The sequence below is a fragment of the Myotis brandtii genome, unplaced genomic scaffold, assembly GCF_000412655.1.
Source record: "Myotis brandtii unplaced genomic scaffold, ASM41265v1 scaffold136, whole genome shotgun sequence".
In the NCBI taxonomy this organism is placed as follows: Eukaryota; Metazoa; Chordata; class Mammalia; order Chiroptera; family Vespertilionidae; genus Myotis; species Myotis brandtii.
The window spans coordinates 3,789,650-3,813,432 of record NW_005354829.1 but is presented as its reverse complement, the minus strand read 5'-3'; the positions used below and the strand labels follow the sequence as shown (position 1 = coordinate 3,813,432).

At 37.1% G+C, this 23,783-nt stretch overlaps 1 protein-coding gene across 2 annotated transcripts in view; it reads right to left on the bottom strand.

Moving 5' to 3' along the window:
- The window catches only part of FSTL5 (follistatin-like 5), a 592,573-nt gene that overhangs the window by 26,610 nt on the left and 542,180 nt on the right, over positions 1 to 23,783 (bottom strand). For both annotated transcript variants that reach the window (XM_005860522.2, XM_014534995.1), the window contains exons 14-15: positions 22,063 to 22,170; positions 15,970 to 16,094 (exon numbers count right to left, since the gene is read on the bottom strand). In XM_005860522.2, the coding sequence (XP_005860584.1) occupies positions 15,970 to 16,094; positions 22,063 to 22,170 (233 nt within the window). The remainder of the gene's footprint in view (positions 1 to 15,969; positions 16,095 to 22,062; positions 22,171 to 23,783) is intronic.

Below are 23,783 nucleotides of genomic sequence, written 5' to 3'. Positions count from 1 at the left end.
ACAGATTATGTTGCTTTGTATACCAGCTCCACAATTTAATAATCACATGACGCAAAGTAGGCCATTTAATTTCCCTGTAAGTCTGTTCCCTAATTCATGAAGTGGGAGTGGTAGTTTTAATTAATCCTAAGTGAAAACATTGCCTTGTGCAAATTAAACATCTAAAAAAGTGCAGTTATTTGTGAACTGATGTCAAAAGTACCTGACAACTGATAGGTTATAGGCACTAGCCAATTAGAATGCATGACAAAATGGTGTACACCTGCTTCATATAAGCCCTGATTATTTCACACATACACATAAGTGCAAATGTAAAGTATATGCCAGTGATGGTGAACCTATGACACGCGTGTCAGGGGTGACACGCGAACTCATTTTTTTGGTTGATTTTTCTTTGTTAAATGGCATTTAAATATATAAAATAAATATCAAAATATAAGTCTTTGTTTTACTATGGTTGCAAATATAAAAAAATTTCTATATGTGACACGGCACCAGAGTTAAGTTAGGGTTTTTCAAAATGCTGACACGCCGAGCTCAAAAGGTTCGCCATCACTGGTATATGCACAGACAAGGTGATCTGAAACTAATTGACACTTTCAAACTTGTGTTACCCAACAATTATTATAGATGCATCAGGCTGTAGGGATATTCTTTTTTGCATCTCAGGACAGTGTCAGGTAAGTTCTGCAAGTAATGGCCAATGTGAGTTGGCTCTGAAGGAGGCATTTATTCACGCCACGGTCTGGCATATTTTCTATAAGTGAATGACGATGAGTTATTGCCATTTTCAAAAGCTGCAGGTCTTGACAAAAACAGATAATGCCAAACAATAAAATATCTGCTAATATGACTAAAGTCATAGGGAAGGATTAGATGACTTTGCAGGCTATCTCACAAGGCAACTTTTGATTTTACTTTTCCTTTTTAAGCAGAAGAGAAAATAGCCATAACATTCCATAGAAAGCACTGAAAATGAGCATCACACCATTGTGCATGTAACAGATTCACCAACATACAGACACAGATCTTTGTTCCATCGCTTGTTTTGTTTTCACAGATAACCCAATGAGAGTAATCACATATCTGGACTTGTTGACAAAGTGTTTATTTTCTTTCCCCCTACACCTACAGAAAGTGTCTGACAATCTCATTTTCCCACAGAATGGAGTTCTGTCTTGTTTTCCTCATGCTGTTCTGAGTTTTCCAATGTACTTCTACCAGGCTGGTGATTTGTGCATTTTGCTCAAAACACTGACCTGCCTCTGGACCTGCCAGATCACATCTCAATGACTTCTTATTTCAGAGAGTTTTGTTTTACCACATTTTCTTTTCAGCCTTGTGGAAATGCAGGTCTTTATCATGGTTGTGATTTCGACCACTAATGGTATGTTACTTCAAAGTGTCTGAAATGAATTATACTGTAGGATTGATGTTGAGGGCAGCACATATTGAGCATAATAAAAACAACTGTGAGAGATTCTTTATTAATTTGTTTTGAGTACATATTGATATTCTAAATAAACTAAATAATAAATTTTAAGAGAGTTCAAACATTTACTTGCCTGATGCTGATTAGGTAATAAGCATACAAGTTTATCATTTGTTTACTTTGATACTGACATTAAAAAAGAAATTCCCCAGTATTCCACATGACAGGTATTTATTTAGAATTTTTCCATGTCATCTCTTTTTACAGAATTATTTTTTTCTCCAAATATTTCTAGTTACAGATAAGGCACTTCATAGAGCTCACCATAGGAGTGTGTGAATCAGCAATGCTTAGGACTGACAAAGAAATGACCCTTGGTTTTGAAACTCCTCCTATATCATGTTTGCTGAGGAGTATGATTTGCTTTCTCTTCAATACCGATATTAAAATTCCAAATTAAAATGAATAAGTAAATGAGGCTTCCAGAGCCTTATAAATTATTAAGAAGTAAACTAAATGTCAACTTCAGATAATACTGTTCTTCATTGTGTTACAATTTGATAAATTCCTCAAAAATACATTTTAGAAATACTAGCCATGGGTTATATAGGATTCTAACTCATTTATAAAGCTTACCAATTATTCAACATTGCTGTAAAGTAGTTTGATACTACATTAAAACTGAGAAACCTATTAAAATATCTACTCCAATATGCATTGCTTTGAACCAGAAAAAAAAATCACTGAATAAATGCCTCTAGAGCATTTTCAGAATAACATGAAAGACATAAACCTCAAACAAACAATCCAGGAGATTTATAATGAAATCTCCCTGGGAGGGAAAGAAGTAGATTCTCTAAACCTTAGAAGAATTAAGATATTCCCAAGGTCCAAGGTTTTGTTCAATCACAAGTTCTAGTCAAATCTTAAATAAAATAAAAAAGTTTCCCTTTGAGCAAAGACCTAGTAAATTTTCTCAGCACTTAGAGAAAATGAGGATTTGCACAAGCCATAGAGATAGATGCTCAGGCTGAATAAGTAAGTGGCCCCATCTATAACTTATAATTCACAGGACTCTGAGAAAACTTACGGATGGCAACCCTACAGGCTTGGTGTTACCCTTGAGCTGACTCGAGGGATCCAAATATCTGCACACTGAGCTGCCTCCATATGGTGTTACAACTGGTTGGTAAGTGGCAACTCCCTTGCTCCACAGAGCCTAAGGCCATGGAGAAGTTTTCAGTAAGTTGCAAACGGGCACTTAGCTCACTGCACTTTTTTCTTTTGCACAGAATCACCATGCCAGACAGACATTCAGAGAAACATTACTAAATGCATTATTTTAAAACAATATTTACTAAGTGCTCATACATGACACAGGAATAGAAAAACTTGCATGAATTAGAGTGCATTTGAGTTCGGCCAGGAGATTGATATAAATTAAGAGACCTAACACAGAATCAGAAAAAGCACTTTAGACAAAATAAATAGTTAAGTGGAAGCAGGAAAGTATGGGGACTACTCAGGTTTGCATTGGCTGGACCATAAGATATGTGTGGGTTAGGGTTTGGAGCTAACGCTGCAAGGGAAGTGGGTTCAATGTAGTTTGGATTTAATGAATATGCAATAAGAAATATATGAAGTTTTTTTCCCCCTTTTTTCTTTCCAATGAGAAGCGGTATCACCGTAGCTATAAACTTGGGAAGAGGAATCAGTGGCTCTCTGGTGAATTTTGAAATATGGGGAAAATGAGATGTATGGAGAAACAGTAAGGAGTTCATTACATTAGCGGTGAGAGTTAAGGGAGTTCAGCCTGGGGCCATGTCTGAGACACAGGACAGAAACAGATTAATAAATAGACCTTATGAAGTTAGACATGAGCAGACAGCAAAATATTACTGCAGGATCTGCAGGCACTATAGACACCACACCATATTTTTTTCTCTGTCCCCTCTGAAATCATTTACTTTTGGAAGAGGAAAATGAAACTGATCTAACCGATATTAAATACCGTGTTAAAGGACTCAAAGGAGTTGAAGAGCTAGTTTCCAATCTAGGTCCGTGTGAGTCTCAACTACAAATGAGAAATAATGAAAATTGAAAATGCCAAAGGGACTCCAATTATGGAAATTACCGCAAATTTTAGAAAAGGTGGCTTTGAGATAAGCTTTGAAGGGTGTATTAGGCAGACAATGAAGAAAAAAAGGAATCCTGCAAGTAATTGCAGAAAGCCAAGAAAATATAGAGTATGTCTGTTGTGAGGAGTCGAGTTTTATTGTAGCAGAGGTATACAAAAGCAAGAGAGGGGGATGTTTTAAAGGCAAGCTCAGGGTAACTTGTAGAGCACATCAGTCCTCAGGATTTGAACTCTGAAAATGAACAAAAGACTTCAAAATACTATAATGTATAAGGTACTAAGACACTGGATTTAGACAAAACTGAGTTTATAGCTGGTTACAACATTTATTAGATAAGTTAGTCACCATATGTAGAATAGGGATAAAAATTAATGTAGGTGCTAGTTTTAAATGAGGCAGTGCATAAAATGTTCTTAGTTCAGTGTCTGCCATAGAGTAGGTGCTCAATGTTTCTTAATTGCTAATAACGTATTATATAATAATGGAGGAAATAAGAAAAAACCTACAACTAAGCAATGCAACCTGAGGGCATGTGAATGGTACAGTAAACAGACTTGACCTTATAAACTCGGACTTTAACTTCTATATTAAAATAAGAAAATTATAGTTAATTATTAAAATGACTATTTTATGTAGGACAAGAAGAAAGAAAACTAACACTGAAGAAACCCTGTTACACAATATGAATAAATGGTATAAACCGCATTTCAAGTAAATTTTTCAGAAAACTGGTCCACTTTTCCTTAACATAGTCAGTCCTTTTTTTCCTGCTAAAATTGAATTCTTGGTTTAATCCTATGTATGACTTAGACTATCATTGAATTCATTATAATAAAAAAGTGAATCTCTTTAAATTATGTACATTGTAGATTTCCAATAAAAATTAATGCTATTTTTCACTTATATAAATATAATAAGAAAAATGATTCTTTGATGAATTTGAAATTTTGACGACTTTATGAATCAGAAGAATAAATATAATTGATCTTACTTCTGTAAATCCTAAGCTATGGTAGTTCAAGAAGTTATTTAAAGTATCTATATATATAAAAACCTAAGTGACTGAACGACCGAATGACTGAACGACAGCGGCAAGCGCACCAGGACTGGGATGAGCGGGTGCGGCACCGGGCTCAGGCTCCTCCCCGGCCGCCTGCCATTTCACACACTACTACATCCCCTGAGGAGTCCCTGAGGGATTGCTAGAGGGTGCAGGCCAAGCTGAGGGACCCCCCTGGTGCGTGAATTCGTGCACTGACTGAACGACAGCGGCAAGCGCACCAGGACTGGGATGAGAGGGTGCGGCACTGGGCTCGGGTTCCTCCCCAGCCTCCTGCCATTTCACACACCACTACATCCCCCGAGGGGTCCCTGAGGGATTGCTAGAGGGTGCAGGCCAGGCTGAGGGACCCCCCTGGTGCGTGAATTCATGCACTGAGCCTCTAGTCTATATAATAAAAGCCTAAGCGACCATTACAGCAGAACAACCAGAACAACTGGTCGCTATGATGTGCACTGACCACCAGGGGGCAGACGCTCAATGCAGGAGCTGCCCTCTACTGGCTAGTGTGCTCCCACAGGGGGAGCGCCACTCAGCCAGAAGCCAGGCTCATGGCTGGCAAGCCCAGTGGCAGTGGTGGGAGAAGCAGGAAGCATAGTGGTAAGGAGCAGCGAGCTGGTGGGCAGTAAGAAGTGAGGGGTCCCAGACTGCTTGAGGGCGCAGGCCGGGCTGAGGGACACCCCCCGCCCTAGTGCAGAATTTCATGCACTGGGCCTCTAGTTTTAAAATAGTAAAATATGGTAAAATGGATAAACTTTAAAATCAGATAAGTGGTAGTATCTTTAAAAGGATTTTCAATATAAATTTCGTTGGCAGGGCACAGATCAGACTCTGAAAATAACAAATAGATTAATGCAATCTTTGTTTTCAGAAGGACTCAAATAATGATGCCTAAACAGTATATCTTTTGCAAATTTACGAAATATAAAATACTAAGTTATTATAATAATGTACATCTCAAATGACTATTGCCAAATCACACCTTTATCTCCAAGACATCACGGGTGCCTACCCTACAGTTAACCTGAAATTCACTTCAGGTTTCACCGATTTCTTCCGCGCATAAAAAGTCAGAAAATGGAACTCGACATTTTCCTGCTCGATACCTACTCCTGTCTCTGGGTAAGTGACACTGTCTTCATTCTTGGTGACTCACTCCCTCCACCCACTCTCCCCTGTCAAATTCCATCTATCTACCCTGAAATCTACAACTCAAACCTACATACTTTTTTTTTTAATCACTAAGATCATTCAAGCAACATCATGTCTTGCCTGAACTACTGCAAAAACCTGCCAATAGCAGGGAAATATTGGAGGATATAATTTTTTAATTCCTCCTGGTTTTTTTCCCCCTTCGTGTTCTCCATTCATGGAGCCAGTCATGTTTCTGCTCATCAAGTAAGTGGAGGATTGATTCAGCAGGGCTCAAAGCTGGAACACGCTACAAATCTTCCCAGCTTCCAATTCCAAAAACCCACTTAAATTTAAAATTTATTTTTAAATCCTCACCCAAGGAGTGAGGACATTTTTTTTCATTGATTTTTAGAGAGAGTGGAAGGTAAGGGGAGAGACAGAAAAACATTGATGTGAGAGAGACACATCAATTGGTTGCCTCCCTCCCACATGTGCCCTGACCTGAGGGCCACTGCACACCCATGCTGTTCCACAGCCTTGCTGTTTAATAGTTGAGTTTTAACACTACTGAGGTGTTCCACAGGTGTGCTGTTTCATAGACGTGCTATATCACAACTGATCTGTTTGCACTGAATAAAGTCTCCTCTTTCACCCAGACCCCAAATAGGGAATTCCTGTTGGAATTGCATTGGTGCCAATGACCACTGGTTGACACTACCTAGCAGAGAGAAAAGTAATCTATGCAACCATACCATTTGCTTGTTGAGGGTAAAATAATTTGAATTATAATTTCCAGCAAAACCCTAAGTCATATGTGACAAAGGAAAAAAGCACCTAGAAATGTGCTGTCTCCTAAAGAGATTACTGGATCCTATCAAATGGACAGCCCTATGTTTTACTGAACACTTTGATGAGTTCGCATAAGGACCTCTGAGAGAAGATGCAAGAGCTATTTTACTTTGCATAATAAAACTCAAGAGTCAGATCTGCACTGTAGAGTGTTTCTAAATTATGTCATTAGTGCTTCATTGATTTTCTCAGTAAAAAGACTGCTGTAGTATCAATCTATTTGGAGGTTTTATTAAATACTAGGACTAGATGTCTAGTCATCATACCCGAACAAAACATTTTATTTAAAAAAAATAATCTACATATTTTGAATATAGTTTGCTCTTTAAATCCAACCTCATTTTCCCATACAACAAAAATATTACATAACAAATGCAGGCTACTAATATGACTAAGTGATATTCTGTCAAAAGAGGTGCTGGTTTATTTGGTTCATACACGTTGGACACAGGCTCTTTTCTTGTTAACACAGGGCCAAGCAGGAAAGCAGACAGGATTCTCTAATTCAAGCAGTAATCAAGATACCAAGCTGAGCACAAACATACAATACTTGGCTTTAAGCACTCAGTGATTTTCTGTCTAAGTATTTTACACTCACTGTTGGGCAGCACAATATGGTAATGAAGGTTGAAAGTACTGCTTAAAATAAAGACAAAACCAGTAAGCATAATGAAAAAGAAGAATGGCATTATAGATCAAAGCCTGAAGGGTATGGTGTGTTTATTTCTTTTAGAAAGAAGGTGAAGAAAGTTATCAAGTATTTATGTAGAAGAAGCTTTGCACAAATATAAGAATGCTGGAAGGTTTACCAAAAATGATTTGTATATGTATGTTCAGACTCACTCATATATATATATACAGTTTGCTTAATAAACTATTTATGAACGTTCTCTTTTTCAGATAGAGCAGACCCTAGGTTGTGGGGAGGTAAGGATAGTAGGTGCTGACAATCTAGTTATTGTTTATGTGTAGGAGAGAGAGGGGATGAAGAAGCAAAGAAACTGGAGAAAGAGAAGGTCATAGTTTCAGAATTTATAAATGTTTCAGATATTCACCATTTGAGAGACTACAGATAGAAAGAGCTCTAACTTCTGGGATATCTGGAATTGTTTTGTTTGTTTGTTTATATGAGTTTTTTTCTCTTTGTGAGAGTAATTAGCACATAAGTATGAAGGTAAGAAAAATATTGAACTTCACTGAATTGCGATTTTGTGAGATCTTCATCTAAGAACCATTTTTTGAAACAATTTTGATGGCTGCTTATTATCCTGAGACTACACTGCTTCTAAAAATGTATTGAATATTTGATATTTTCAATTTCTGACGTGCTAGGATTTCAATGTAATCAGACAATTTTAGTGCCAGAATTGTATCTCCATACACCTGGCCTGCCCATGCATCAAGTCACAACTATAGAGTTGTTTTGATATATGGCTAGCCACATATATATATAATTTTGCTTTAACAGATTTGATAAAATACGAGGGAGTATGGTTCACTTTACTTTCACTTTCACAGAATGTTTATTTTTCCTTTGGAGAAGCTTTAAGGAAACATATATCAAACCCAATCCCTTCTTAATCATTTCCTTGCTATAATTTATAACAGAAAAGGAGTGCTATAGACTTCTCTTCAGGCTGCCAGAATGGTAACCACTTCTTATTTCAGTTTTCCTCATCTCTGGTAGTGGAGCCATAGCCATTGGCTGTCAGGATTATGATAGATCTGAAACAGGATTAACCCTTAGCTCCTTACTGTCATATGTAACTGCAAGTACTCTTACATCCTACACCTGTTCTACTGCGGGCACGTCATGAGACGGCAGGGTTCTTTGGAAAAACAATGATGCTGGGAAAAATAGAAGGCAGAAGGAAAAGGGGAAGACTAAATGAGAGATAGATTGATTCCAAAAAAGAAGCCATAGGGACAGGTCTGCAGGAGCTGAGCAGGGCTGGTGAGGACATGACATAGTGAACGTCACTCATTCACAGGGTTGACAGGAGTTGGAGCAGATTTCATGACACCTAACACACATGTTCTTACATTATTCTCTTGTAGTTAGACAGGCATGAGCAGAGTAAGGACTGTAGGTCAGCTACGGAAGGTGACCAGGGTGGAAAGCCTGGGTACCTAGCAATGGGCGAAACCGGGAAAACAAGGACTTCACTCCCAGGGTGACCTTTCCTCCCTTAGCATGTCGCCTCATGTGGTAGGAACAAGGGGGCCAGAGAAATAGCCTCATGCCACTCGCATGAAGCCCTTGCACAACCACTCCCTTTAGCATTAAGCCCTCAGGATAATGAGCTTATGACCCGCATCAAATAATCTTAGGAACAGAGCCTCAGGTCTGTTGACCACAGAGACAGAATTTTGGTCAAACTAGAGTTCACATCTAGGCCTCAGTTGTGTTTCAGCTTCACACCCAGAAAAGCAGCAAAACCAGGCAGAACAATGCCATGTCTGACATCAGGACCAGAGGCAGTCACTATTGAACCCCTGTCCTGGCACCGAGCAATCAGTGGAGACTGGAACACTGACGAGACACACCTGGGAAGCTGATGCTCTCTATTGAGATTCTCCCCTAAAATCCCGCCCTTAGAATGAAAGACTTGGCATCTCTCTCTCTCTCTCTCTCTCTCTCTCTCTCTCTCTCTCTCCTGTCTCCCTCCCTCCCTCCCTCTCCTATAAACATTAAGTTTAAGAAACTGTATAATCAACCAATCAACCCATACAGAAAATGACAATAATAAAGATATCAGTTTTCTAACTGCTCCATTTTTTTCTCTCAAGAAATAGAAACATTTTAAAGGTGGATCTCTCTAGAGAAATATAACTGAAAGAAACAAGAGGAGGAGTTTGAAATTCTAGGCAACATAATCAAATGGTGGCGTTGGGGGTGACTTAAAGGGGAGGCTAGCCTTTCAAAGCACCTAAAATAGCATCACCTAAGCTGGCATCTTCCCTTTCTATGTATAGGACTAGTCCTGGAGTGGTATGTGAATAAGAAGTAATTTCCTTCTTGTATTTACTCTAAGTATCCTCTGTGGCAATTGACATCCACATGCTTGAACTAGATGGGTTTACCTTGGCCTCTAGTCCAAGCACTCTAACTTGAGAGAGGACAAGAGCTAGAGGTTGCATGATTTGCAGATGTTTCAAGGGTCAGGATATAAATACATCTCTGCTCATTAAGTGGTACCTGATTTAAATTGCATCGAATACATGATTTAGTCAATGAAAATGTTAAACAATTCCTTACTGATAGCCCTAAGTAGCCCAAATGTTGGCTGTATCTTAGGTGAAAATATCTTGCTGCTATCCTATTCTCTACCTTCCAACTATTTTTATTCTTGACAATCAAAAGCTTTAAGAAAGACTTCTGCTAATTCTTGCATTTGTTGTAGCTTATATTTTCTGGCCTTCTTGGAATCGTGCATTAAGCTGTATCAAATTTCCCATCTCTGCACCACATTGACTTTCATGTAGTTTTCATTTTTGTCCTCCACTAACCAAAAAGAAATCATTCTCTGGAAGAATTATAAAAAACATTTCAAGGGTGGTCCCATGCAAACATTTCATCATTCATTGCTTGGATATCTGCCATCTCATTAGCTTCTCTTATTTTCTCAGTTATTCTCAATCCTCTAATCTTTACCCAGAACTAAAATCAAACAAACAAAAAACCCCCATGATTACATGATAAATTCCTGCAAACAAATTGTTTTTCATTCCTTATATACAAACTCTAGTAGCACTTGCAGAAAAAGTTGTAATCTATACACATGTCATGATGAGAAATCGACATTCAAATTTTTCTTTTCAGAATGGTACCAAAAATATAACAATCAATTATGCAAGTGTCCATTCTTTATGAATTTAATTGCTTTGAAATTTAACACAATGATTGTAACACCATTTTTCTCAAAAAAATATATTTTCTTTTTTTAATTTTCCCTTTATTGATTAAGATATTACAAATGTGTCCTTATCCCCCCCCAGTGTCCTCTCATCCCCCCAATCCTGCCCTCCCCCTCCCCCCCTGTTGTCCACATCCATCGCTTATGCTTATATGCATGCATACAAGTCCTTTGGTTGATCTCTCCCCCTCATCCCCAACCTCCCTTACCTTCCCTCGGAGTTTTGAGCATCTGATCGATGCTTCTCTGTCTCTACATCTGTTTTTGTTCATCGGTTTATGTTGTTCATTATAATCCACAAATGAGTGAGAGCATGTGATATTATCTTTCTCTGACTGACTTATTTCACTTAGCATAATGTTCTCCAGCTCCATCCATGCTGTTGCAAATGGTAGGAGTTCCTTCCTTTTTACAGCAGCATAGTATTCCATTGTGTAGATGTGCCAAATGTATTTTCAAATTACTTTTTAATTTATGGCTAATTTAAAAAATTATAACAAAAACCACTAAATCCCCCATGCATTAGCCATATCATAAAAAATTTAAGAGTACTAGAACTATAATATTATTCAAATACATCTATTTACTTGTAATGATACTATAGTACTTTAGTTCTTTGAATAGAAATTATGAGTAGAACAATGAAATATTTTGCTTTACACCCGTAGAATACTTTTGATTGAAAAATAATGAATTATTTTAATTTTTATAATATTCAATAGACATAATTGGTTCTTCTGAAAATTATATATGTATATTCATTTTAACAGTTTATCTTTAATATTACCTATCTATATATTTATATATAGAAAAAATTCCAAATTGAAATTCTTCATATAAGAAATATATATTTCTCATATCATTGCAAAACACACTTCTTTTGCACTGGATAATCTCTTTAACTTTAGAATTATGTATGATTCATGATTTATGAATTACTTATTGAAGTTTAAGGTTTTTAAAGAAAATTCCCTATTAACTGCAAATCTGAAAAATGAATATCTAGTTAATATACATTGCCAGTTAACTGAATTGTGCAATGAATTACTAATGTAAAAAATACATCATTTATTAAATATTCAATGGAATCATTTCTGTGAAAATTAACAAAACATAATAGATAAAATATTCTTAAAACATATACTTATAGTAACTTAAATAAGTATATTTCAATAATCATCAGAAAATTGTTCTTAACTAAATTTTAAGTAATTTAAATTTTCCCTAAATAATTGTGGAGGGAGGAATTAACCAACTCATACACGGTGGAGGGGATTGGTGGGTGGGTGTAGGGGGGATAAATGATGATGGGTAGAGACTTGACTTTGGATGGTAAACACACAACACAGTGTACAGATTATGTGCTGTAGAATTATGCAGCTAAAACCTGTATAACTTTGTTAACCAGTGTCACCCCAATACATTCAATAAAAAGCAAAAAAAAAATCTACTATAGAGTTTTAATAACCTTTAAAAATAAACTTGGTCAATAAGCATTTATTCAGTCCCTTTCGGAAGCTCAGCAAGTAGCTGGAACTACTGGGGAGACAGGCTAATAATGCAACCTCTCTCACCTGCCAGGGAGTTTAGTTAATCATATTCACAAGTGGGGCTCACAAATGGTTGCATGCTGCTCTGGAGTTTTTCTGCATTATCGCCTGGACAGACGTTCATATTTAAGAACTAAGAACTCAGGGACAGACTTTTGGTCCAGTAACCAGAACACTACAGTGCTAAAGACCATTTTGATTTAGATCAAACACACTGTAGCATTGGTGTATCTGATTAATCCCCAGCCTAGGGCTCAGGTAGTCTTTTAATTTCTATGGAGAAGGAAGGTACAAATAAAACAAAAATGGGGTATTTTCACTAATAAGCTCTTACTCTCGAGCAGTGGTTCTCAACCTTCCTAATGCCACGACCCTTTAATACAGTTCCTCATGTTGTGGTGACCCCCAATTTCATTGTTACAAATTGAACATAATTAAAGCATAGTGATTAATCACAAAAACAATATGTAGTTATATATGTGTTTTCCGATGGTCTTAGGCAACCCCTGTGAAAGGGTCGTTTGACCCCCAAAGGGGTCGCGACCCACAGGTTGAGAACCGCTGCTCTAGAGTATGAAATAGGAATAATTACATGTGGCGTAAGCTGTGGCACTCAGGGAATGGGATTGAATTAAGGTGAGGAACTGAATGAGTGGATGGCATCAGGCCCTTATCATCAAATATTTCTTAAATTGTAATATTAGTTTCCTGAAATTCAAATTCCTCAGGCCATTCAAAAGGGACCTAAATTAGGTTCTCAAGGGTTTTTAAAGTGCTGAGAATTTCAAACTGTCTTGTGAAGACTGATTAGTGTTTTTTGTGTGTGTTTTTTTAACTACCAGTTTATCTTTTAATATAGGTTTATAAAGACATTTTGGTTCTCTTACATTCCTCAAGTCTTGATATATTTTACAGACTGGATTAAACAAGTTTGAGAATTATAGACACCAATAAATGAAAAAATGGAGGAAAAAATAAGGTTAAGAAACCAAACAGGGAAAAATAGAGACTTTTAGCAAAATTGTAACTAATCTCAGGGGACTCCCTGCACCGTGTAGGTTATGAGTAGTCCGGACAAACTATTTTAGGCAACTTAATATTCAAACATGTTTTATGCCGACCCTTGGAAAAAATGGAAGTCAGCTGGCAAATGCCACAAGAGCGCATGGCAGATGGTGCTGCTGGACATGCAGGCTCAGATCTGCCTGACAGGAGATGTAAGTTCTTATTCCTGCTCTTCGCTGCCCCCACACAATGCATGTGCTCCTGAGGCGGAGCTCGCTGCGTGTTTGAGATTGTGTTACACACTGAGAAATGCAGTCAGGAGTGTAAGATATATAGCTCTTCCCTCGATACTATATATTCTGGTTTAGGAAACAGTACAGCACTTTCTTCCTTCTTTATCTCCATTCCTATCAGAAACATGAATTAAGTGCCTACAGGTTTTTAGGCACTAAGGATATAAAATCCTGACACTTGTCCAGGAGCTTTTCAGACACAGGAGATATAAATTATTTGAAATGAGGGTGTAGCCATCTGAGAAAAAAATAACAGATTGATGTGCAGAGAGGTCAGAGGAAGAAAAGTAGCATTAATTAAAAACATATTCTGAGTCAGACCTTCTGATTGACCTGGAAATATATGCCAGGTATAGCAGTGAGAAAATAGTCTCAAATGCTGAAAAACACAATTCATAACAAGGTAAATTTCAGTAACAAACATATAAACACATGTGAAATTTCGTTAGAAAAACATGGATGGTACGTGAAATTGGTAGGAGAAAGGACCATATCATATCTATCCCTCAGGTTTTCCTAAGGTGGAACAAATCCTCATTATGTTAAAAATACTTTACATATTTAATAGTTTATTTCTGTAAAGGAATGCTACTTTTTACACTTACTCTTCACTTTAGTAATGGGAGTAATTACTTTGAAGTGCAATAGGAAATTTGATCATTCACGTTCATTAAAATGAGATCTATATGCAGGTAGGATTGCTATAATTTAATTTAGTATTCTTACAAGTATTGACAAAACACTCACACATTTCACTATACATCCCTAAAAGGAAAAAAAGACATTTAAAAATACACTCAGGCATACTTTTGGGTGTTTCTCATAATATATAGAAATAACTAAAATACAATTTTGCCGTATATGTATTCACATTATATGGATGCTCTTCTAATTATTATTAGCTCCAAATCCCAGAAGGTCATAATCATGTTGACCCTAAACAGATGTCATGTTCTGAAAGTAAATCAACTATACATACAAACACAGAATTGCACATAACACTTACTGCATCCAGACAAAGTTAAACTCCTACCTTGGAAGTTTTTTGTTTTTTGTTTTATCATAATGACACAAGTTACTTATTGTAAGGTAAAAGAAATACCTAAAACTATACACTCTTGACCCTATTTGTTTCATGCCTTAAATAAGTGTATTAACAATGCATTTTAAAAAAAACCAAAGCTGATAATAGTATATTAAACAGAGTAATGGGAAATAGGATAATGGGGTAAATAAAAGCAAGTGTTACATATTAAATTATTGATACACTATGTGGTAGTAGAATAAAAACATATTTTTAGGTAACATCTCAAGTGGTACCATTTTCAGTTCATATGCTGATTTCTTTAGTTTCTGAATTATTATAGTGTTTGCAGCCAGACCTTACAAATTATTATTACTTTGATACAAATAATATACTTTTTAGTTCTACTTATTTTCCATATAAGCATGTAATAATTGTGATAGTACTTATGTTTTTAATCACTTTATTGTTAAGCATATACTAGGCAATCTGAAAATAATGGTCAACTGCTTGAGAAATATACTTAAACTCTTACATACTTCCCTGCACCAAAACCAGTTTATACATAATGTCTTGACTGTGAGCCACAATTCTGCTTCATTAATTCACCTTTTAATTTTGCAACTTGAATTTTTCATTCTTTCAGAATTCTTACAACTTGAACTTTTAGATGAGATCATTTTCAATTGAATATAAGGGAAGCACATATACACTGCAATCAAACATTGGCTCACAGAACATAGCTGGAGCAGTTCCCCCTTGTGAGAATTCACTTGAGAAGCAGGTCAAAATATTACTTTGGTTCAGATTCAGTAACATTGTAAAGCAATACTTTTAAAACTTTTCAATAAATTGTGAAGATACATAATCCTCGAAATTGTGATATATCCAAAGTATCCCCCTTTTAAGCATTTAACTGACTTCCATGAAACTTTGGAATGATGTCACTAGAAATTTCTACCTTCTCACCTTTTGTTAAATACACACAGAGAGAACATGCCAACACCATGTTTTCTCAAAGTGCAGACCTCAAACATTTCATTTCAATTCAAATGTCAGTATTTGGCAAAAGCCTAATAAGACCCTACTTATTAGTATTGGCAAAAATATTAACTAAAAATTTGATTTAAAAATGCAACTTGCCCAGCTGGCATGGCTCAGTGGCTGAGCATAGACCTATGAACCAGGAGGTCATGGTTTGACTCCTGGTCAGGGCACATGCCTGAGTTGCGGGCTGGATCCCCAGTGTGGGGTGTGCAGGAGGCAGCCGATCAGTGATTCTCTCTCATCATTGATGTTTCTGTCTTTCTCTCTCCCTTCCTCTCTGAAATCAATAATAAAAAAAAGCAACTCTGTCTTTATAAATTCATTTCTGTATTGGGCTTATGAAGAAATATATGGCAGAAAATTCATCACTAATGTTGATAAATAAAAATTCATCAAGCACATGAGACAAAACTAAATCATGTGCACTTTTGTGTGTCTTGTTTGTGTAACTGAAATGTGTTAGGGTTTCTTGTGGCGATTAGAGAGAAATCTAAAACTGATCATTCATTTTAGCACTTACCTCATGTGGGTGATGAGGAGTGTGGTAGTGGGAATGAAAAAGTCGTCCACTCGGTCAAACTGCTTTCCCACGGGCTGGGTGTGGATGGTGTGGTGAGGCACATTCCCACTGGCCAGGGTTATTACCTACACAGAACACACCCTGCTTAGATCTTGGCAATGCATTCCCTTAATAGCATCAGCTTTCTGTGTATTTAGACAAGGAAAGAATCTCTGGCACAGACTCTTTATTGCCACACTCTTTATTACTAAGCAAATTGGAATTCTGTAATTGCTTATTTTTAAAGTAGAAACTTCAGTTTTTACAAAGAAAAAAAAAAGACAATTATTTGTCTTGAACAGTTCCTGCTTAAAATATAAGATGAATGTATTAAACAATGACTGTATTATAAAAAATTAACTCTGCTATCATGAGAATAATAAAAGCAAGCATACATATGTAAATAAGATGTTAGCTTTCTTCCTTTTTAGAAAAAATAACTTTGTTGAGCTCTAATTGATGAACAAAAAAACTGGCCCTCCCATGGAACAGAGGGGGAAGCATGGCACTGAAAACTCCAAAATAAATCATATCAAATATTTTAGATCTTAGAAATCCCAGAACAGATAAAATCTTATTTTAAAACTGTTTCCTCTTATATATAAATTTAAAATAACAGATTTAAGTAAGTTTTAATCAGAGCTTTCTTCTTTCCAACTATTCATTAATTGGTTTTTAAAACTTTGATAGTCCATTAAAGAAAAGATAACTACATTTAAAGTTTATTACTCATTAGAGGCCCGGTGCACGACATTCGTGCACTTGGGTGGGGGTGGGGCCCTCAGCCCAGCCTGCACCCTCTCACAGTCCAGGAGCCCTCAGGGGATGTCCAACTGATGGCTTAGGCCCATTACCCCTGGGGAGCAGGCCTAAGTCAGAAGTCGGACATCCTTAGTGTTGCCACGGAGGCAGGAGAGGTTCCCGCCACCACCGCTGTGCTGGCCAGGCATGAGCCAAGCTTCTGTGTTGAGCGAGATTGGATGGAAACCGGCTCTCCAACATCCCCCCGAGGGGTTCCAGATTGTGAGAGGGTGCAGGGCAGGTCAAGGGATTCCACTGACTCCAACATCCCCCGAGGGGTTCCAGATTGTGAGAGGGTACAGGGCAGGCCGAGGGATTCCACTGGTGCACAATCGGGGTCAGGGAGGGGCACGGGAGGTTGGCCAGCCAGGGAAGGACTGCTGGGCTCCAGGGTGTGTCCAGCCCATCTGTGATCCAGGGCATGATCAGCCGGACCCCAGCAGCAGCTAACCTACTGGTTGGAGTGTCTGCCCCCTGGTGGTCAGTGCATGTCCTAGCGAGCAGTTGAGCGGCCTTAATCTCATTAGCATATTACACTTTGATTAGTTGAACAGCCGACTGGACGACCAGACACTTAGCATATTAGGCTTTTATTATATAGAATATTCTATTATTCATCAAATTCTATTAGGGTTTTTTTTTTTATTGTCTCTGCTGCACTACTACTGTTCTGTTAGCTTTTTAAAGTATCTTCCTGCCTCCCCCCTTTTTCATATGGTCCCCAAATTAAGCTTCCTAAAGTATTGACTGACTCTCTCCTTCCAAACTGAGTCTCTTCCTTTAGTTTTTATGACAGGAGTAAATAGCATTTTTATTTTTAGGGGCCTTTTATTCCAAAAGGTTAATTTTCTTTCAAGTGAGTATATATTCATTGTGTTCCACTGAAAATTGCCATGCTCAGTAAAAATGTATAAATTATTATAAGTTAGGATAGCTCAGTTATGTTACAGTTAAAAAAACAACAACGTAACAGGAAACAGACCTTTAAGTCTTAGTGGCTTAGAGAATAAAGATTTTGTTCCACACATGTTATGTTCCCTGAGGAATCTGGCAGGATATCTACTGTTTTCTCTCAGTGTTCCACACTGAAGGAGCAGATGACTACCTCAATTGTTTCATTCCACAGCAGCTCTAATTTGCCAGGACCACTTAACCAAAAGGAGCTCAGCATGTGCCAGAAGGAGACAGAACCAAAGTGTTGATAACAACCTTAAAGACACTATACCTGTTTTGTTTTTTTATTTGTTTTTTTTAATATATTTTTTGTTATTGATTTCAGAAAGGAAAGGAGAGGTAGAAAGAGACAGAAACATCAATGATGAGAGAGAATTAGTGATCGACTGCCTCCTGCATGCCCCAAATAGGGGAGCTAGCCCACAAGGGCATGTGCCCTCACTGGGAATCGGATCGTGACTTCCTGGTTCATAAGTCAACGCTCAACCACTGAGCAACACCAGCAAGGCTATATTGGTGTGTTTTATTTTTTTTAATGAATATCAGTGAGAAAGTTGGCACTGGGATTGTAGCCATTCATAATAATGTCTGCAAGACTTTAATAAAGGTGAACAGAATAATTGAGAAGAACTCCCCAATTTTTTTTCTCTTTTGATTATATAGTGTATAACTCAAAATGCATGTACTTGTATTTGAAATTAATAATACTTAGACTGAAGCAATAATAATATTTACTGAGAGCTTGCTGTATGTCAATATGTGTTCTAAGTAGTTTCCAGGCATCAAGAATTTAATATTCATACAATACTAAAATATGGGTAATGCATCCCAACCTTCCCAAAATTACTGATGCAAAAATATTTCATGCCACCGAAGGCATATTAACTGAGCATCACTTATGTGCTTGGCATAGTCCTGGCTGTAAAAAGCACCAGGCCACTTCCCTAGCTCCCCGCTATCTGGACTTTGTTCCCTGATGGCTCTGGGTCCTTCTCACTGCTGGAATTGAGCAGGATGTGATGGATGGCCAAATTCGGGACTGAGACGACTAAATGCGAGGATGCACAGATTGATCAGATGCACATTAATCAATATGCCCCATCTTTCAGCAACCCCTGGCTCATTCCTAATGGCATCCTGCCATTGGTCTCTCTACGTGTGATGCCTTCCACAGACCCAGAGCCTCCACCTCCCAATGTCACCTCATCTGGCCGTGGCCTACTTTCTGACCAATAGCAACTCTAAGGACTTTATTCCAACTTGTTTCTTGGAGATATTTTCTTCTCCAATTGTTTTGCATTTGAAAAGATATTACAGAGAAATTGTAAAACTGTGCAGATGACAGACTCATGATTTTTAGGACAGCATTTCTTAAATTTTTATCAGGCATGATATCTTAAAAAAATAACTCTGATAAATCTTTGAGAACTCACTTAAGAACACTAATTGGAAAAAAGTTTGTCTTACATACCTAAAATTACAGTACATAGGTTTTTATTTAATAATTGAAAATATCACAGAAATAATATATTTTGCTTTCATAATTGGCAAAGATTTATAGATTTACTAATAATCAAAAGGAAAACAAAGAAGAAGGGATGTAAGCAGGGCTTTCTGGTCCTTAATAAAATGTTTTTGCTCCTTCAAGGGTCAGTGGGCACCATTGAAAGATACACTGCATTAAGGCCAACAAGTTGCCTACTAGCTTTTACATCCTAGCATCTATCTCTCTTTCCAGCCTAACCTTTCAGCATGTGGCATAGACACTCCAGCAAAAGTGAGAGTGTGCTCATGTTTTTGATCTGGCGAATTCCATTTCTCCAAAGGAAAAGTGTCCCCATTTTCAAACAAATCTTAGAACCCATTTTCTTTGGGGATGTTTCCTGATAAACCTGTTCTGTTGGGAGACAATTATCTATGAATATTTGACATTTTTGCAGAGTCAGGTCTTTCTGAGCAAAGGGCACTGGCAAACTTTGTTAAAGGATGATGTCAACAAAAGTCCCTGGGATGCTAGAGATGGTGTTTTTGCTCCTGAGATATTTAGAGACTTAAGGCCTTTGAGCCAATTCTTGCCCCTCCCTCCCAGGACAAGATTTGTATATATTTCTGAGTAATAATCTCTGTCTCTCACAGGAGAGGATGGGCTGAGGGCAGCAGCCTAAAAAAACGTAGGGACACATATCTTCAGGGTCCTTTCCTGTAGTACAACTGTGCTGCACTTGCAGGGTAACATTGGTCTTCCCCACATCACCCAATGGGGGCCCTGGAGAATAGCTGCTAACATGCTCCCTGGGTAAGAAATGGTTCATTCTCTGTCTACAGACCCTGCATTTTTCTTTCTTTCTATCTATCTTTCTTTCTTTCTATCATCTATCTATCTATCTATCTATCTATCTATCTATCTATCTATCTATCTATCATCTATCACCCACCATCTACATACATATAGATGTGTGTACACACACAAACTTTATGTAAATAAATTTTCTTGTATATACTATTTTAAGAATATTTCTCACTTCCTAAATTTTATTTCATATTTTCAAGTGTGCCAGAAAACATTTTAAAAATTCACTAAATCTTATTAGCATAATTCCCTCTCTCTTTTTTTTTTTATTCAGAGAAAAAGAATCCATTTTGAGAAGGCTGGATAATGTGTGGAAAGTTACTAAACACTTATAAAAAGACTTTTCCCCATTTTCTGTATGTTATTAAAGATGTTTGCCTAAAGTTATTTTTAAATCATACCTATTCTATTTATCTTGTCAAGATTATATTTAAATACAAACTCTCAAATAATTAGAGCCTATGCGCATATTGTGGCAGATCATCCAAACAGTGGTCCCCAGTGAAGATTGTGCTCTTTCCATCAAGAGACTGGCTACTACTCCATCCCTTTGAATCTAGGCAGGCTGTGTAACTTGCTTCCATCAACAGGCTGAATGAAGTTACTTAAATAAATCGTGGAGCCCAGATTTTAACTGGCCTGGCGACTTCCAGTATCTTGTAACCTGGAATCACTATGCTGTGAAGGTGTCAGTCCAATGGATGAGCAGGCACATATAAGAGACACAAGACACCCAGCTAAGTACTATCACCACAGGCAGAGGTAGGAGTGAGGCCGTTTTGGACCTTCCAGCTGTTATTAACAAATGATTTCAGCATTTCAGTGAGTCCTGAGCTCCCTGATCTTGCCCGCAGAAACACCCAGACTGCCAAGCCACAGAATTTGTGAGTGGTAGGTCATCCTTGAATTTTGTTGAAAACCTTAAGTTTTGAAGTGTTTTGATTTGCAGCAATAGATAACTGAACTACTGTATCATATTTTAGATGCTTCACATGACACATATTCCTAGTGAGATATAAAATAAACCATTAACTCTGATAGTTGCATTAAAATATTTCATTTCAATAAATCTGCTCTTTGTAAGTTAAATATTGTAATACAGAAAATATTCAAAAACATTAACAGTATTGGTACTGACCATTAATTAAAAATGACATTGCATTCAACAGATTTACTGAAAACTGGCCAAAGATTAATGACTTAAGACTTTGTAAGAAGAGACATGTACAAAGTGGTGCTCTAATCAAAGGTGGTTTAGAAATAGAAAATTTGCAGTTTCAGGGCCAAACATTCTTTCCCTTTTTCTCTCTCTTTTTCTATTTAAACTTAAAAATCCAAAAAATCTAAAGACTGTGCCAAAGAGTCATTGTCAAATGTATGCTATATTTTTTCTGCATCTGTCAAGTTCTCATATAAGCAACTTCAAGACAGAAGCAAGTTCCACACAAATGACACCACATTAATTCCCAATTAGAAATGAGCCCATGCTCACATAACAAAATACTAGCTGTTTGGAGAAAAGTGGAGATCTGCTTTGAGACTTTGTCTACCTCTCCTGGTCTCTGTTTCATGTACCCCACCCATAGGTCCTGTTTTGAAAAGAGAAACTGAAATTTAAAAAAAAAATTCTTATGAAATTTGCAGGGAGGCAGGAAACTGTTGAAAGGTAAATTTCAACTTGTTTTTTCCTAGCAGTATCATTTTTGTCATCATAGGCTATGCTTGTAGCATATACATCCAACCTTTGATAAATATGTCCTACAATACTTTCCAATTAAAAAAATGCCGAGAAATCAACTTTCTTTTACCTTTTTCTGTGCAGATCTAGATGTGATTAAAGTACAGTCCTCAGGTGGAAGAATATAATTGTTAAGTGGTTATAAATACCTGATGAGATAGCTAAAGGTTTAACGGTCATTATTTGATCAAATATAGTGAAATGGACTTACCTGAAGTGTTGGAGAAGTCTTTTCCAAGGTACCCCAGCTTAGCACCCAGACCTGATCATGGGATCTGTCATAGTGTAATTTAACTGGGACAGGGTCTGTGCTTACTGCCTGCAATAAATAGGAGTTGAAAAAAGAATGTTTATACACTGAAACATTAGTTAAAAACTAGGCCAGAAATTACGGAAGAATTCAAGAGTTTAGATGTCAAATTAAAAATGTATGTTGCTAATTACCTAATTTTCTAAACTCTTACTTGATTAATTTGGAAATGTGATACTTTACTCAAACATGTTTTTATGCCATTTTATAAAGTCTTATGTTCACTCATTACCTATGCAAATTGTATGTCATGAAGAAGCTATTTAAAAAACTCAAGATATAAGTGATTAACATGTGCATTTTAATCAGGTGTTGAACACAGGTGAGAACTAAGTTTATATACTATTAGGTTTTTTCCATCCCAACGTTGACCATCTATAATGCTAAGACACTAATAATATGAGATGTGGTTGTAACTCTAGTAACAGATTCCCTAATTTATTTTCCTTAATGAGAGATCTAAAATCACAGAAACAAGGAGAAGCAATTTTTTGTACCATACATGATATGGTAAATGTGTTTTCTACTAATATTTATAATATTTAGCATTAACTTAAAATAAAACTTCCAGAAAATAAATTGCTTCCAGGCAGTTATTTCACTCACTTTAATTTTAAGCTATTTATATTACAAGCTAAGCCTTTTTCAAAGTAATTTGCTGTAGTAGTTGCATAGATAAATTTTATAACACAAAACAAATTGTATTCAATAAAACAGCTTTTATTCAATATTGAAAGTATTTCTTTCCAAAGCTCTGTTGAATATCCTTAGAGAATTTCCTAAGTCCTAGTTCATAACTTAATCCTTTTCTCAGTGGGTTTAGTTGAAGGTAAACTACCTTTGTGGTTGAACATATGGAGATTCACATTTTAACTAGCATGTTGGCAATTTAGTCTTACTAAAGTATTTTTTTTTCTAAAACCTTGCCCTGTGTTTTATCTCTGTTTTTGGATTACTGAAGTAATTATTAGACTTCTGAAAAGAGCTATTTAAGTATTTCTGTATCAATGTCCTCATCCCTTTCTTTCTTGCTAATAGAATATGGTATTGTTTTGGTATTAGATGGGCAGCAATGCTCTCAGGGAAGATGAGCACCAGAGATTTAGGGACAATGACTAATTTCATTGCCCTCTGACAAATACAAAGTTTCCCAGCCTCTCCAAGGGTTAGGGGTGGTTACATAGCATATTCCAGTTTATTCTATCTAACAATAGAGAAACATAGTAATTAGCCATACCTCCGCTACCCTTCCCATTGGCTAATCAGGGCGATATGCAAATTAACAGCCAACCAAGATGGCAGCCGGCAGCCAGGTAGCTTGAAGCAAACAGGAGGCTTGCTTGCTTCAGTGACGGAGGAAGCCAACATTCCCCGCCTGCCTTGCCGGCCTCTAAGCTTGCAGTTTAAAACATTGTTACAAATATAGAAGCTAAACAAAACCCCAGAAACCTGCTTTCAGCCAGCCGGGCTTTAGCCAGCAGGACCGCAACATTGTTTCAATTATAGAACAAACGCAGATCCCTGCTTTCAGCCAGCCGGGATCTCAGAGCTGGAGTGAGCAGGACCGCAACAGTGTTACAATTATAGAACCCAAACAAACCAGATACCTGCTTTCAGCAGCC